Source organism: Serpula lacrymans (assembly GCF_000218685.1).
Source record: "Serpula lacrymans var. lacrymans S7.9 unplaced genomic scaffold SERLAscaffold_3, whole genome shotgun sequence".
Lineage (NCBI taxonomy): Eukaryota > Fungi > Basidiomycota > Agaricomycetes > Boletales > Serpulaceae > Serpula > Serpula lacrymans.
The window spans coordinates 1,447,685-1,463,568 of NW_006763292.1; the positions used below are offsets into that span (position 1 = coordinate 1,447,685).

At 40.3% G+C, this 15,884-nt stretch overlaps 2 protein-coding genes across 2 annotated transcripts; both read right to left on the reverse strand.

Annotated features, from left to right (window-relative positions):
* Positions 1-156: 156 nt before the first annotated feature.
* On the reverse strand, positions 157-480 carry SERLADRAFT_434293 (uncharacterized protein; the record flags this gene model as incomplete). Its single annotated transcript, XM_007314519.1, has 1 exon — positions 157-480. The coding sequence occupies one exon, from the start codon at positions 478-480 to the stop codon at positions 157-159; it is 324 nt and encodes a 107-aa protein (XP_007314581.1).
* An 11,004-nt stretch (positions 481-11,484) lies between these two features.
* SERLADRAFT_405944 (uncharacterized protein) lies at positions 11,485-12,801 on the reverse strand (the record flags this gene model as incomplete). Its single annotated transcript, XM_007314520.1, has 6 exons — positions 11,485-11,521; positions 11,860-11,991; positions 12,043-12,099; positions 12,153-12,189; positions 12,354-12,483; positions 12,691-12,801. 6 exons carry the CDS (start codon positions 12,799-12,801, stop codon positions 11,485-11,487), a joined length of 504 nt encoding a protein of 167 aa, XP_007314582.1.
* Between the last annotated feature and the right edge of the window lie 3,083 nt (positions 12,802-15,884).

The window sequence follows — 15,884 nt, forward strand, 5'->3', positions numbered from 1 at the left end:
GTTCCACTTCATGTGGAATCATATCTTGTTTGCACTCAAATGGATGGGCAATTATCTCATCGACAAGCCATTCTGTCTTGTCTGGTTCACCAAAGTCGTAAAAGGCTTTGGTGCCTCTTTCTGGGAACAATGAGTTATCATTTGGCTCGTGTTTTCTTAATAGCCCAGCATAAAATATTGGGTGTATCCACTCATCTTTGAGCTCCTCAGGGAGCTTGAGGATGTTGTAAACTTCTCCGCATTTGTGCGGACAATATTGTACTGCCCAATATATTTGTGCAGTAGCTTCCATGCCCTACCCTTGGGTAGGGATAAATACTCAGTGGAGAGGTAAACTAAGTCTCCAACCTTATACGTGTTTTCCTCTCTCCTGAGGGTATTGGCTTGGTGTGTCTGATTGACACGGCTAGCAATGATGGCATCATGTGCTATCAATAGATAGTTATTTGCTTGTAAGGCAAAGTCCTTGACACCAGGCATGATGTTCATGTCAGCTTTGAGATTTTTGTTTAGACGAGGCAAATGCCCGTAGAGCTGCTTATATTTCAATTTGATTTCTCAGAGATTCTATATATCAAGTTCTTTTCTAATTTGTGCATCCTTATTGCCAGATCTAAAATGTATGAATAAGTAAATGTGTTATATAGTACAAAAAGGACTTATGATAAATTTTATTGTGAGTCACAAAAGTTGAGCATTGTTTAAAATAATTGAAGTGAAATTAGACTTATTATTTTGTCAGCATCTAGTGTTTTGCAAAATATTAAATGAACACTATATTATATGTTAGAGCCAATTTAAAATAATATTAACATTTCACCAATCTGCAAATATAAATAAGAAGAAAAATCCATTTCTGTGTCAGTCAGTAATGGCCCAGTTTAGAGCATGGAATACTCACACAAATTCTGTAAAAGAAAAGAAATCAGTGATACAGTGGAAGAAGTGAAAGATTCTGGTATAATTCAAACTGCAAGAATATAGTCTGTTTCCCATCCTCACCTCCTGTTAGAGCATCTCAAGCAAATACTGTCTCTTGTGATGAGTTTCCTTTTTCTGCTGTCCTGAAAAACATCACCAACTTGGTGTAAAAAAAAATACAGTGTCCACTGGATTCAAAAATTAAGAGTGTGGATCCAAAGATGCTGATTGTGGATTTCAATCATGTGGGTGTGAAAGGAAATAAGCAAAAATGCAGAAGCAGATAAAGGGTCCTCTTAGTCTAAAGGTTGTATATCTGCATTATCATCCCATGGTACAGTCTGGACAAATCCCAGTGGGGGGCAGAATCACCCACTATTCATGGGATCATTCTGGTACAGTCCAGGATCATTCCAGTTGAATCTCGACATATCCCTGCTGTGCCATGGGATCATCCCAGCAAGGGATGGGATTATTATAGTTGGATTTGCATAAATCTGGGATTATTCCTGTTAAATCTGGAATTCCCCCACTATACCATAGGATCATCCCAGTATAGTCTAGACAAATCCCAACAGGAGACAGGATCATTCCCATTAAATCTGGACCTTTCCCATCATTCCTGTTGAATCTGGAAATTACCCCACTATATCATGAGATTATTCCAGTTAGATCTGGACACCTCACCATACCAAATCCCAGCAAGGGATAGGATTATTCCTACTAAATCTGGAAATTTCCCAAATGTACATCATTCCAGTACAATCTGCATAAGTCACAGCAGGGGACAGGATCATTCCCATTAAATCCAGACATATCCCCATCATACTATGGGATCATCCCTGTACAGTCTGGGATCATTCCCATTAAATCTGGACATTTTCTGACCATATCATGGATCATCCTGGTACAGTCCAGGATCATTCCAGTTAAATCTGGATATACTATGGGATTATCTTAGTACACTTGATAATCCAAATTCTCCTGCAGCTTTAGGTTTTTGTTGATGTCTTAATATCATAATTTGTGCAATAGTTGAATCAGGAATTCCCCACTGTGCCATGGGATCATCCATGTATGGTGATGAAATGTCTGGATACAACTGGAATGATCCTATGGCATAGGGGGGATATGTCCAGATCCTACTCGAATAATCATGGTATCATCCCAGTCCAGTCCAAGATCATTCCATTTGAATCTGGAAATTTTTCTCCACCATCCTGTGGTATAATGGGGATATGTCCAGATTTAATGAGAATGATCCTGTCCCTTGCTGGGATTTGGTATGGTGAGAATGTGTCCAGACCTAAATGGAATGATTCTATCCCTTTCTGAGACTGTCCAGGATTATTCTAGTTGGATCTGGACATATCCCCCCTATGCCATAGGATCATTCCAATTGTACCAAGACATTTCCCCACCATATCATGGGATTATCCCCATGCAGTCTGAGATCATTCCAGTTGAATCTCAATGTTTCCACACCGTACCATAGCATCATTTCTATACAGTCTAAAATCATTCCAGTTGAATCTCAATTTTTCACCACCATACCATGGGATCATCCTCATACAGTCTGAGATCATTGCAGTTGAACCTGGACATTTCCCTGCCATACTATTGGATCATCACTGTACAGTCCAAGATTATTCCATTTGAATCTCAACGTTCCCCACCATACCATGGGATTAGCCCCATACAGTCTGACATCATTCCAGTTGAATTTGGACGTTTACCCACCATACTATGCCATGGATCATCCCCATACAGTCTGAGATCATTGCAGTCAATTTTGGACATTTCCCCACCATATCATGGGATTATCCCCATACTGTTTCAGATTATTCTAGTTGATTTTGGACATTTCCCTGCCATATTATTGGATCATTCCCATACAGTCTGAGATCATTCCAGTTGAATTTAAACATTTCCCCATTATTCCATGGAATTATCTCTATAGTCTGGGATCATTCCCATCAAATCTGGACATTTCCCTGTCATATCCTAGGATCATCCTGGTGCCACATTACCACAGTAAAGTCACTGAGGTGGTAAAGATGGAGCACCACGTCCACCTCCTGGTAAAGGTGGTGATAAATCCAAAGTTGAAATGAATGCTGATAGTCATCATGACAGTCAAAGGAGTCAGGATGGCTGACTACATCAGCCACATCAGATACTGGAGCATCAGATATCCTATACCACTCTCTATTTCTATTCAGTCAAAAAAGAACTTAGATTCCAAGATGGCCAATCAGATTAGGGATGGATGGTATAATAAATCTAAGTGAAACTCAGCCACTGCCTAAGAGGCTATAGAAGTGACTTTATTATTTATCTAAGTGAAACTACAATAAATGTTAGTTTTAGGTGATCTCTAATAAATGTAATGTAACATACCTCAGCCGCTGCCTAAGAGGCTATAGAAATGACTGAGGTATTCCGATACTAAACCCCCTACTACTTATAGTCGGAGGTGCTACTCCACTTCAGTCACCCCCAAAACATAAGCATTTAGCTTCAACTATCTGTGTAAATATATAAAGCTAAGAGCTTGTTTTTCCTGGTATCATCCCAAGTGCTCCAGCAAGGATGGGATCATCCCAGAAGTGGGATAATACCATCCTTCTGGGATTTTCCCATGGTATCAGACCATTTGTTATGGTGGGATAATCCCAGACATTTGCCACATGTCACATGGTGTCAGGGGGGCTTTACTGCAAAAATAGTTCCTGCATAAATGTAGCCAACATCAATACATTATCAATAGTACTAATAGCCATGAAGCAGAATACAATACTACCTGCTTTCATCATTTATAACATATATACAAATTTCAAATGGTGTTTACTCTCAATTGAACCTTAATTTGTCCAGCTTCTAGTGTAATATCATATACTATAGATTGATGGAGGAGACTTTGACCAAAGGTTAGTGTAACTAATTGTGACATATAACCATTTACAAATTAACCTGATTTAATTCAGTTGATTAGGAGATAATTCAACCATATCTCTTTTCCTTAACTGACTATATAACTTTGTCATTCCTACTTATCATATAATTTACTGCATATCACAAAGTAGATTTATCTACCCTGGATTTCTATCAATGTTACTTAAAATGGCTTATAGTCAAAGGAATACAAGATGTTTGACAATACCAAGCATATACATCTGCAGGATTACAATACCTCTCATTCAGGCTCATCCAACTTTAAATAATGTAACACTCTTGCAACCAGGCAAAGATATGTCACAAATCCATTTAATGTGCTGATCCAAAAGATATGATATTTTTTTGAATTGTGCAGCTTTATCCAAGTGCCTGAACTGAAAAATGCACAAAGATACCAGTCCGAGTAAGTACTACATATTCATTATCCTTCCCTCTGCTGCATCATTGTCAAAGGCAGAACATGTCTTGCATGAGACAAATTGCTGGCTCTTTGTGGCAGCCCAGCATCCACAAGCCAACACCCATTTTATCCACTATATGTCCCCACGCATACAATTGATTATAAATTTTTGTGAAAACAAAAATGGCTGAAAGGTGTGCTCTGCATGCTTATGCAATTTCATGTGACTTGGGATGAACCTACGTGAGGGCTACTCTGAATCACTGTCCCAGTTCAACCTTAGGTTCATCCAGGTCCTACCATAACATAATAGTTGGTTTACAAACAAAATACTGCAACATGTAAAAAATGGAAACTGCTGGAAAAGGACAATAATATTTTAAGCTGCTGGGAACTTACCTATGATTATATGTTACAGAATAACCTTAGTGCATTTCAGGAGTATTTTCCCCTGTCATGCTGAGTCACCAGCAGCCTAAGCATGCTATTCGATAATTCTGTTCCTGTTGTGGGATCTCCCTGTCCTATTCTGACTCAGGGTGATCTTGTCCCCTGCTTGGATTTGTCTGTGATGTAGTGAGATGATCCTATGTAATTTGGAGATTTTTCTAGATCAGATTGAACTGGAATAATCCCATCTCTTTCCAAGACTTTCCTTGGCTGGTTTGGGATGATGCTTTACCCTTCAGGCATTGGTCCATATCAAATTGTGATGATCCCATCCCATTTGGTATTTGTCCACATTTAACTGGGATCATCCCCTTTTTTGCTGGGATTTTCCCAGATTGGTTTGAGATGACCCTATCCCCCCTTGGTATTTGTCCATGTTGAACTGAGATTTTCCCAGATTGATTTGGGATCATCCCATCCTCTTTTGGTATTTGTCCATGTTGAGCTGGGATCATCCCATCTCTGGCTGGGATTTTCCCAGAGTAGATTGGGATCATCCCATCCTCTTTTGGTATCTGTCCATGTTGAGCTGGGATTGTCCCATCTCATTTGGTATTTGTGCATGTTTAACTGGGATCATCCTATCTCTTGTTGGGATTTTCCCAGATTGGTTTGGGATCATCCCAGATTGGCTTGGGATTATCCCATCCTCTTGTGGTATTTGTCCACATTGAGCTGGGATCATCCCATCCCTTTATGGTATTTGTCCATATTGAACTGGGATGATCCCACCCCCTTCTGGTATTTGTCCATGTGAGAAGTGGGTAACCCCATGTTACGTGGGGACATGTACAGATTTAACTGGGATGATCACACCCTATTTCAGGGATTTGTCCAGATCAGTGTGGGATGATCCTCAGTAAAAAAAATCAAAAGTTGGGCAATGTCAATGGTCAGAATCAGTTTTGAAGGAAATTACCTGAGTTCTACATATTGCCATAAAAATGATAATCCAAAAAGAGTGGTGTGAGACAGCATCACTATCATATGAGAGACAGAAAATGTTGGCAGAAACCTTACTTGGCATGAAAAAATATTTTCCGGATTCATTTCAATTTCTCAAGAATCTAAAAAAAGAATACCTTTACAGCACTCAGATTCTTTGTGGACTTAGATACTGTACTATACACAGTCAGCATATAGGCACCAGTCACCCCTTAGACCTTCAGCTGGTAGCTCCCAGAAATGGCACAACTCAAGGTATTAAATACCTAAGCAGTGCCTAATTAATCCTCACACTCAAGTCATCTAGTGTAGGAGTATCAAAATGGAGATCTTGTGTATTATACTGTACATAGCAAGCATCCCCCTCTCCCCATAGACCTTCAGCCAGCAGCCCCCAGGAACCACTCTCAGAGAATGTACAATATAAGGTATCAAATACCTTGGTAGTGCCACAAAAGTGGTAAATTCATGTTTTTGCAAGAACATGACTTTATGTTTCTTTTTACTATGTTTTACTTTCTACAAGGTCAGGATTTTCCTCACAGAATATGCCAGATCTAGTGTAAATCTAATATTCGATGTCCTTCTGCAGATTACTTTGTTGTCACAGCATTTGTGTTGTGTTTCCTAGTTTTTACTTCAGTTAAGGGTATAATAAACCTTGCAAAAAAGCAGAACTCACATATCACATCTATCAGCAAGGACAACAGCATCTTTCTAGTGTATGGTTCCTGCAATTGATTATATCTAGAAATTGATAATGTTCCACATTTAAAAAAAAGGGAATGCTTCTCCCCAAATTTGCAGTAAGCTACAATGAGGAACTTGTAACTCATATATTTCAAAATAGTCTTGATTATATTGGGCTAAAGTACCATTATTCAGGTGGAAAAGACTGGAAATATCTTCACTAGTTGGCCCAGCATTCTCACATGTTAGTATTAGCACCAATCCCCCTGATACCATGTGACATGTGACAGGTTATTGGGATTATCCCATCTGAGGGATAATCCCACTATGGTACATGGTCTGATACCATGGGAAAATCCCAGAAGGGTGGTATTATTCCGCTTCTGGGATGATCCCATCCTTGCTGGAGCACTTGGGATGATACCAGGAAAAACAAGCTCTTAGCTTTATACATTTACACAGATAGTTGAAGCTAAATGCTTATGTTTTGGGGGTGACTGAAGTGTGCTACTCGCTACAGTATAATGACTTCTAGGAGTACAATGGTGACTCCATGGAGTGGTGGCTATGCTCCATGGAGAACAATGGCTGCTTTAGCAGAGACCAGGTTTATCAGGTTTTGTCACTCCCACTTGAGTGCAACCATAGTCCCATAGCTTTAGAGAATTCCCAGTGTTTTTTGTGAGTGAGGGGTTTAGTGAGAATGTCGGCAACCATATCTCCTGTAGGAACATATCTGATTACTGCCTCTCCCTTTGATACTAAGTCATCTCAGATAAAATGATGTTTCTGTTGAGTATGTTTTGTGCGAGCATAGAACTGCGGATCTCGTGTAAGAATGATAGCTGCTTGATTGTCACAGTGCAATGTTGTAGGTCCATTTTGAGCATGTCTCATTTCTTCAAGGAATGTCTGAAGCCATGCAAGGCGTTAACCAGCATTGCTCAATCCAATGTACTCTGACTCTATGGAGGATAAAGTGACCATGCTTTGTCTTTTTATTGTCCAGGAGATTGCTCCTCAGATGGTGATAAAGACAAAGCCTGATGTTGATTGAGATGTGTCTGGGTCTCCAGACCAATCCGCATCCGAATATCCATAGAATTCCAAGTATTTATTTTGCTTCTCCAAGGTCCCGCATTTTGAATATGGATTCAAGTTTGGCTTTTGTGATTTCCATGAATTTTTGGGATGAAGCTCCTAGGAGGAGGTCATCTACATAGACAACAACAAAGCATATTTATTTGTTGTCCCAGAATACATAGAGACATATTTCTGCATCTAGTCCTGTGAAACCAAGCTTCTGGAGCTTGCAATCAAAGGTTTGTTCCATGTACGACCAGCTTGTTTTAATCTGATGGATCTCGGACATCAGGAAAAATGGGGGTAGCTATATAGAGCTCTATAGCACTATAAGTACTTATAAAGCTATTATAGTGGTCAAACTTGCTATAGAACCTCTGCCATCTATAGAGCCTCATTTAGCTCTATAAATGCTCTTATAGATGTTGATGTTGGAAATTATTGTGTGGCTGATAAAAAAAATTAACACAGACAGGATTTGAACTTTCAACCTGTAACTCAGCTTTTGGGTGATTAAGCAACCTATAGTCACACATCACATTTATCCACTACACCATGAGAGCTTATAAAATGTATCATACAGGTGTTATATATTGACCTTTTATGGACTTAGATTATTTTTTACTCATTCTCACTACTTATATTTGGATAAATCATTATTCTTATTTTGTGAGTATCAGGGATACAAACTACTATTTCACTAATACAGGCTGCATAATTAATTAATACTGTATGATTTATTAGTCCTTTTAAGCACCTTGAACTATATTATAACTATGACCTTTACAGCTATAGGAGCTATGTAGGCTGCTATAGGCTATAAGAGCACTTATAGTGCCTTGCCTATAATAATATATTTAACTCCAAACACTTCTGGTCTCTTTCTATTATTGAACAAGTTTATTAGATTAATCCAGAGTTTGAGGGAATTATAGATACTTCTCCCCTTGGTTAAGATTTTGCCTACTGCTATGCTATAAGAGCTATAAAAGCTATGATTGCACTGATAGTACTATAGTTTCTATGAATGCATTTATATATATCGGTGGTGGCTATATAGCAACAGGTTTTTCCTGATGTCTTCAACCTCCAGCAGTATCCAGGTTGGATAGGTACGCCCACTGAAGGAAGCATGTACAGTTCTTCTTCAAGTTCTCCATTGAGATAAGCTGTGGATACATCCATTTGATCAAGTTCAAGGTTGTACTTTGCTGCCAGGGCTAGAATAATTCAGATTGACTCCAAGTTTGCAACCAGAGCAAAAACTTCCTGGCAATTAATCTCCTCCCTTTGAGTAAAACCTTGTGCAACAATCCGGAGTTTGTATTTCTCGACATTTCTGTTTTGACTAAACTTAATCCGGAACACAGGTTTTGATGTGATAGGTTTTACTCCCTTTGAAAGTGGGTTAGTGTCATATATTGCATTAATATTGAGACTTAGGAGCTCCTCTTCCAAGGCAGACTTCCATAATTCTCTATCCGGACGTGATAAGGCTTCCTATAGTGTCCCTGGAAGGTCTGTGTTAGATAGACCAGTACTTGCTATTCCAGCAAAGAATGTCTCCTCTGTATCAGATATTTCTTCATGAACCTCAGGAGTGTTAGGTTTCTCCATGGAGTTGTCATGCTGCTCTTTTCAAGACTGTTCCTCATCTAGAGTCCTTTGATAATCTCGGTTTTTGTCTGCAGGACAAGTCTGGCGACTGCTTTTGCTTACTCCTGGGACTTCAGCAGGCATGACTGCTCTTTTAGGAACTTGTGCAGGTACTCCAGGGAGTAGACACATTTGTGTGTGTGTTGCCCCACTCACTCCTGAAGGTGTTGAATATCTCCTTGAAAGGTGTTGTATGCCTTCCAGAAGCTGATCCAATAGACAGGCTGTCTAGCCGTATCCGGACTTTTTCCACATCAGCTGGCTGTATGTTGAGAAGCTGTCCTCCCACTGACTGTGACTCTACTTTGGGTTTCCGTTCTGAATATGGACAGTGTTCTGGTCTTGGTTGTAGAGACTGTTGTGGAGGGTGTCTTAGCTGATCAGGTGCTCCCACTGCTCTCGGAACGTCTCCACGGAGGTATTGCCCCACTGCTCTCGGAACATCTTCATGATGATATGGGGTCCTGATGCTGGGCTGCGTGCTGTGATATATGCAGCTGTTTGCATGGCATCTACCCAGAATGACCTTGGGAGCTTGGAATCATGGTGCATAGTGGTTGCTAATGTAGCCAATGTCTGATTCATGCGTTCTGCAATGCCATTTTGTTCCGGAGTATCTGCAGCTGTAGTTTCTTGTATGACACCATCTCCTCAGAGTTGATTTTTTAATGCATTGTCAGTATATTCTCCTCCCCCATTGCTCTAGAGGAATTCTGTGTACGGTGGAGTGAAGTTTTCTTCTCCCAAATGAGTCCAGAAGAATGTTTGGACATCTTCTTTCCATTGCTTGTATTGTTCCAGTGTTTCACTTTTGTGTTTTAGGAAATATATCCATGGAAATTTGGAAAAATCATCTACAATAATAATCCAGTACCGAAAACCCTCCCTGGAGGTTGGTTTGACTGATCCTCCAACATCTGTGTGCACAATTTGTATGGGGCGCTTGGCTCAGTTTCCTTCAGTGGACTTGAAAGGTAATTCCCCCATCTTTTCTAAAGCACAAAGCACAAGGTTCACAGAACTCCGGGGTTCCGGTAAAGGTGTCTATTTCCTGGAGCTGTCCTTTTGTAACCATCCATTGCAAGCAGTCCATTCCAATCTGTCCCATTCTCCTGTGCAATGCATTTACATCTACTGCTACAAAAGCTGACTCCGGGTTGATTTTGGGTTTTGCTTGGATGTGATAGAGTCCTCGCTTGTGTGAGGCAGTGAGGAAAAGTTCCTTCTTTTTCTGAACTTCACAAGTATTTGACCCTGCTGGAAAAAGTGTTGATAACCCCACTTCAGACAATTTGTGGACAGAGACGGGTGCTAAAGTGAAGTTTGGCACAAGTAAGACATTTGACAGTGCAATATTGTAGTCTTTTTTGCCAACAGTTGCTTGTAGGATTACTGTTCCAATGTCAATGGCATTTACAGAGGATTTAGAACATGGTGGGAGGCAGGTGGAAGTGTAGTGAGGGCTTTGAGTACAGTGGATAGAGGTATGACTGATCATTGCATTCCCTTCTTTTTCCAGTTCTATGGCAATCCATGCATCAGTACTTAGGAGTCCACACAGTCCACACAATCTGCATTGCAGATACTTAGCATCCACATTTTTGGACACCTCAAGTCTGCACTTTTCAGACTTTGGACCTGTTAGATGAAGGAGCTAATTTAGCATTCCATGCACATGCATGCCTCCATATGGACTCTAGAGCATCAGGATTGTCCATGGATCAACAATACCTTCCTTTTATGGATTGTAGGAGCTATTCCTCATGATATGAGACAGGATCATTCCAGTACAATTTGGATAAATCCCAGTGGGGGATAAGATCATTTGTGTTAAATCTAGACAGTCACAGTAGGGAACGGGATCATTCCCATTAAATCCAAACATATCCCCACTATACTATGGAATCATCCCTGCACAGTCTAGGATCATTCCCATTAAATCTGGACATTTCCTCACCATACCATGACTACATCAGCCACATCATGTACTGGAGCATCAGATGTCCTATGCCACTCTCTATTCAATGGAAAAACGACTTAGATTCCAAGATAGTCCAATCAGACACCACCTACAGATAGTGCCAGATTGGGATTGAGGATAGATGGTGTAGTTATCATCTCTTCCAGAAAGGTCTTACACTGCAAGACAGACAAGACAATCTAGTAATTTTGAGCCTCACAAGAACCGAGGGCCTTCATGTACGTTAGCCACAGGACCAAGTTAGCACACTTCCATGCTAACATTTTTTGGTGAAAATGTTACAGAATAATTTTGTAGATCTACATTTCTAATTACCTAGATCACAGCGCGAACCCTGAGAATAATACCAAAGAATAAAGCTAGCAAGAATCCTACGCCTGTGACTACTTTTATTGGAGTCCTAGACAGTATCTGAGGTGTAAGGCCCGTGGATTGATCTGTATAACCATAATGGTGTGACATTGTATTCAATTCACAGTTACCTTCAATATACATTGAGGAACACATTTAGTTCTGTGGTTTCCCAAAGATGAACAGATGCGGTGGTTCCTGTTTTGGAAGTTCTGCTAGCTATCCTACCGACATGGTGGATAGGGTTATAGTGAGCCTGGAAACGCAACAATGGTAAGTTCACGTTCACAGTCAACCAGAGATTGTCCATACTGCTAATGTGCACGTGATCTCCGCTGTTGTGTGTTGTGGAAGAAAAAGTTAATGTGAAGCACCAATGGTAATTATGGAACTGTACCAGGATGGTGGAAACTATGTAACATACTTCCGGTCCTGGCTCAAGTTATACTTCAATGAGAACAATAGTATTGCTGTTGGTATTTGATAAACATCTACACCATCTAGCTGATTCGGAATGGCAATGCACATTTCCTCAGGAGATATATCTGCGTGCCCACTATATCAAAAGACATTGAGCCTATACTCAAAGGTGATAATATTAGCTCACATTAAGGTTTGTAAAGGTATCATCCAGCGAATAACACTATTGTTTACATCCCAGCGTCTGTACAATGAATCTGTTGAGATTACTTGAGGTTCCAGACCTACACAACATACATCACTCCCTGCTGAAGATAGGTGGCGAGCAGGCAGCCTGCATTATTGCCATAGTGAAGCAAATACAATAATGTGACAATGGTTGATTCTTGCAAAGTTATAGTTGCTGAACGAGGTGAGAGGAGATTGCAATGATGCAATAACCATATCTTTGGGCAATGCACTCAGTTTGATGTGTATGTGCCAATCATAAAATCTTACCTCGTGCAATATATTTCCATATCTTCAATTCATGTTTCCCCCCTGTAGCCAACCAAGTTCCTGAATGATCAAACACCAAATGTTTGACCAGATTATCATGGACATGAAAACCGATGGTTTCAAGCTTATTCTACCAAAAATCTGAGTGAGGATTGGCAGAAGAATATAGAAAAATCCAGCCTATTTGTACCTCTTTAATGACGACACATAGAATTCTCCCGTCTCCGAATCCACACCAAACCTCATGTTGTCAAGATGATGTCCACAACAGTGAAAGAACTCTGGTGCAACACCAAATAATATGCATACAATGTCCAGTGCTAGCGTTAGAGATTACCATTGTACCATCCATACTAATGCTAGCAAGATAAAGACCATCAGGACTGAAACTAAGGCAGTCTACCGAGTCGTCGTGTTGGCACCATTTTTCGTGATACTTGAGTGGCATTGTGATTGATAGTGGTAGACTTAGTGATGCTTGAAGTGATGTGACTTCTCATGTCACTGCTACCTATTCTTGTACAAATCTCCTGTGGTCGGTGCGGTACCAATGGGCCTTTGTTGTAAATATCACAAAAGAGCACATGAGCATCTTGGAGGAACTCCGCTAGGAGATTGCTCATGATCAGATATCTCTTGCTTCAAAACCTCACCTCCCATCTAAGTTCTTGCACACCATGGCCAAGACCAACAAAGATCCAAATTCACTCACAAATATTCTGTTCGCAGAATTTCACTCAGAAATTCTGACGTCTCCTGGAAAGATTAGAGATGTAAAGCTTATCAATGTCTCTGCATAACCACCCAGGGATTTTACCGTGATGTTCTGCCAGCACTTCAAGCCCATAACTGGCCAAGTACACCCTGCACAAAAACAGACAATGCCACAAGTAGATGAGTTTTCAGGTCATCATCAAAGGTTCTTACTTTTCCCCTGATCTTAACTTTGATTTTCAATTCATTCTCTAAGGTTCTCTCCTGCTCCCAGTCCCAGATCTGCTCGTAGTAGTGTGACATGCAAATCCAGTGCAATAGTAAGCTAGAATTGCTGCTCCTTGAAAATAGACTAATCACAGCTTGACAGCCTGACCATGGCAATGGCAATCCTGTCAATATCCAAGTTATCCATGCACAAAGTAGTGGGCAGGTGTGATTTTATCAGCATATTTGTATTACCAAAATGTTTAGTCTTTCAGGTAGCTGATGATGACACAAAGGACATTCCTCTTCTCCTTCAGCGGAATATCCGCAAGACAGCACACCTTACCTATGCATAGTTCAAAGCAGCCGGACCCAGTCCTATTCCTTCCCTGCTTAATTTTTCCTCACCTACACCTCCAAAAGTTGGTAATCTTTTTGTCTACACAAATGGCTCACAAGTGGCACGAGGTCCAGCCTGTGGCTCTGCCACTGGTGCAATGTTTTTGTGAAATGATAAATAATAATAATAATAATATCACTGTTAAGTGATCAAAATGTTAAGTGAATTTATGCTGTCTGTAATGTATGTTAAGTCTTTAAATCCTATGACGCATGTTTGACTTGCAGTTCTGTCGTTGAATATCCTTATAAGCCTGCCCTAAACTTGTACACAGTATACTGAATTCAAGCAGATAGTTCATTGAATCTTTACAAATATCAACATATATTGTAATGTAAAAAGTCTATGCTATTACATTGATAAATTGATGAGAAATAAAAAAAGAGACTCCAGAAATGGTAAAGGATGAAAATATGATCTGAGAATAAAACACTTTAGTAAAAAGGGTGAGAATTGCAGAAAAATCTACTTGCCAGTCAAGGATAAAGCGAGTCTGAATTTTGGGATACACCACATTGACGGTATGTCTGTCATTTGAACCACGTGGAAATAGCACTTTTATTCTCTCTTTTGAAGTGCAGCAAGACAATGTAATGTAAAGTTTCCCATGCAAAAACCCTGGAACAGGTAAATCCAGTCCAACCTATGTCACTGATTGCCCTTGAGACTTGTTGATGGTCATGGCAAAGGCAGCATGGACAGGGAATTGACAATGTGATAGCTTGATGGGCAATTCTTCCAATGAAGGTTCCAATGTGAGGCGTGGAATAAAAGTAAAAGCTACCTTTCCTGCATGTTTTCCTCCCAAGACATGGCACTTCAATACTCTTCTCTTCATCTCTATCACAATCATGCATGTTCTATTACAGAGTCCATTTAGGGGATCAATATTGCGGAGGAGCATAAGTGGACATCCAGCTTTAATTTTGAGGTGCGCTTCAGGAACGCCAGATACTTGCAAGGAGTTCAAGAATTCCACAGGATAATTTTCATGCCCCTCTCCAACCACTTTATCAATTGACAGAGCTACTAACTCTATTCCAGGGAATCTTGTGAGGATTGCTGAATTCAGGTTGCTAACGACATCATTTTTTGTGGAGAGGATGGTGCGGTGGAGGAAATAATAGTCATCTTGGTCTCCATTTGCAATTCCAGGATAGGTAGTGTCTACCAATGAGTCTATGGTGTTTTCTGGCATAAGCATGTTGGCGGGAAGCTCAATAGTTCCATCTCCTGCAATTCCACAACCACCACCAATATCCAGCTAGCAAAGGCTTCATTTCTGGAGTACGGTCCAGGCACATGTTTTGTGTGAGATAGCAGATATGGATATTTGTCCACAGTTGTGACCTTCTAAGAAAGGCAGAAATAATGCATTGCTTTGACCCTCTTGGAACAACAGGTGTTGTTTGGCGGAAGTCCCCTCCAAAAACCATTATAATGCCTCCAAATGGAAGTTGATTATCCAAAATGTCCCGCAATGTACAATCTAATGCTTTAATCCCATGACAGTTTTGCATTGGCGCTTCATCCCAGACGATAACTCCGGTATATCTCAATACCTCATGGAGGTCAGAGTTTTTTGGAATCCTGCATGTGGATGTTTCATGTACAGGAATAGGGATTCCAAAAGTGTGAATGAGCTGTGCAGCCACCCTCCAAGAGCAGGGATTCAATCTCAGAGGATGCTACACATAGAGCAACATTATGATTATCTCTTGCTCAAGCAGCAGCGGCAATTGTATTACAGAGATATGTTTTTCCCTTACCCTTACCTTCAGCACTATGAATAAAGCAAGTTATTCCCCAATTATGATAGATTGACTGTATGATGGTATCAAAAGCATTCTGTTGCTCTTGACTGAGCTACTCCATACTATCTTTAGAGTAATAATAATACAGTAAAATGATCAAATTTTATTTAGTCAGAAGTCAGTGAACTTGTGCTGTCTGTCCTTATAAACATGAGAATTTCAATGTGGCTGCAATTTTCACTGCATTCACTACTACTGTACTGCTGCTCCTGTGTTGCCACAAAAACCACGTGAGCAAAACTAAGCAAAATAACCAACGCAATGTGGCTCGCACACGGCATTTGGGACCATCATCCCCTTCGTTATAGATTCTGGTTTTGGCAACAGTCATTTCCACCTTCTAATGACTTGTTTTGGGCACCAATTGTGCTGGGGGACAGAGGTTATCTGGATAAT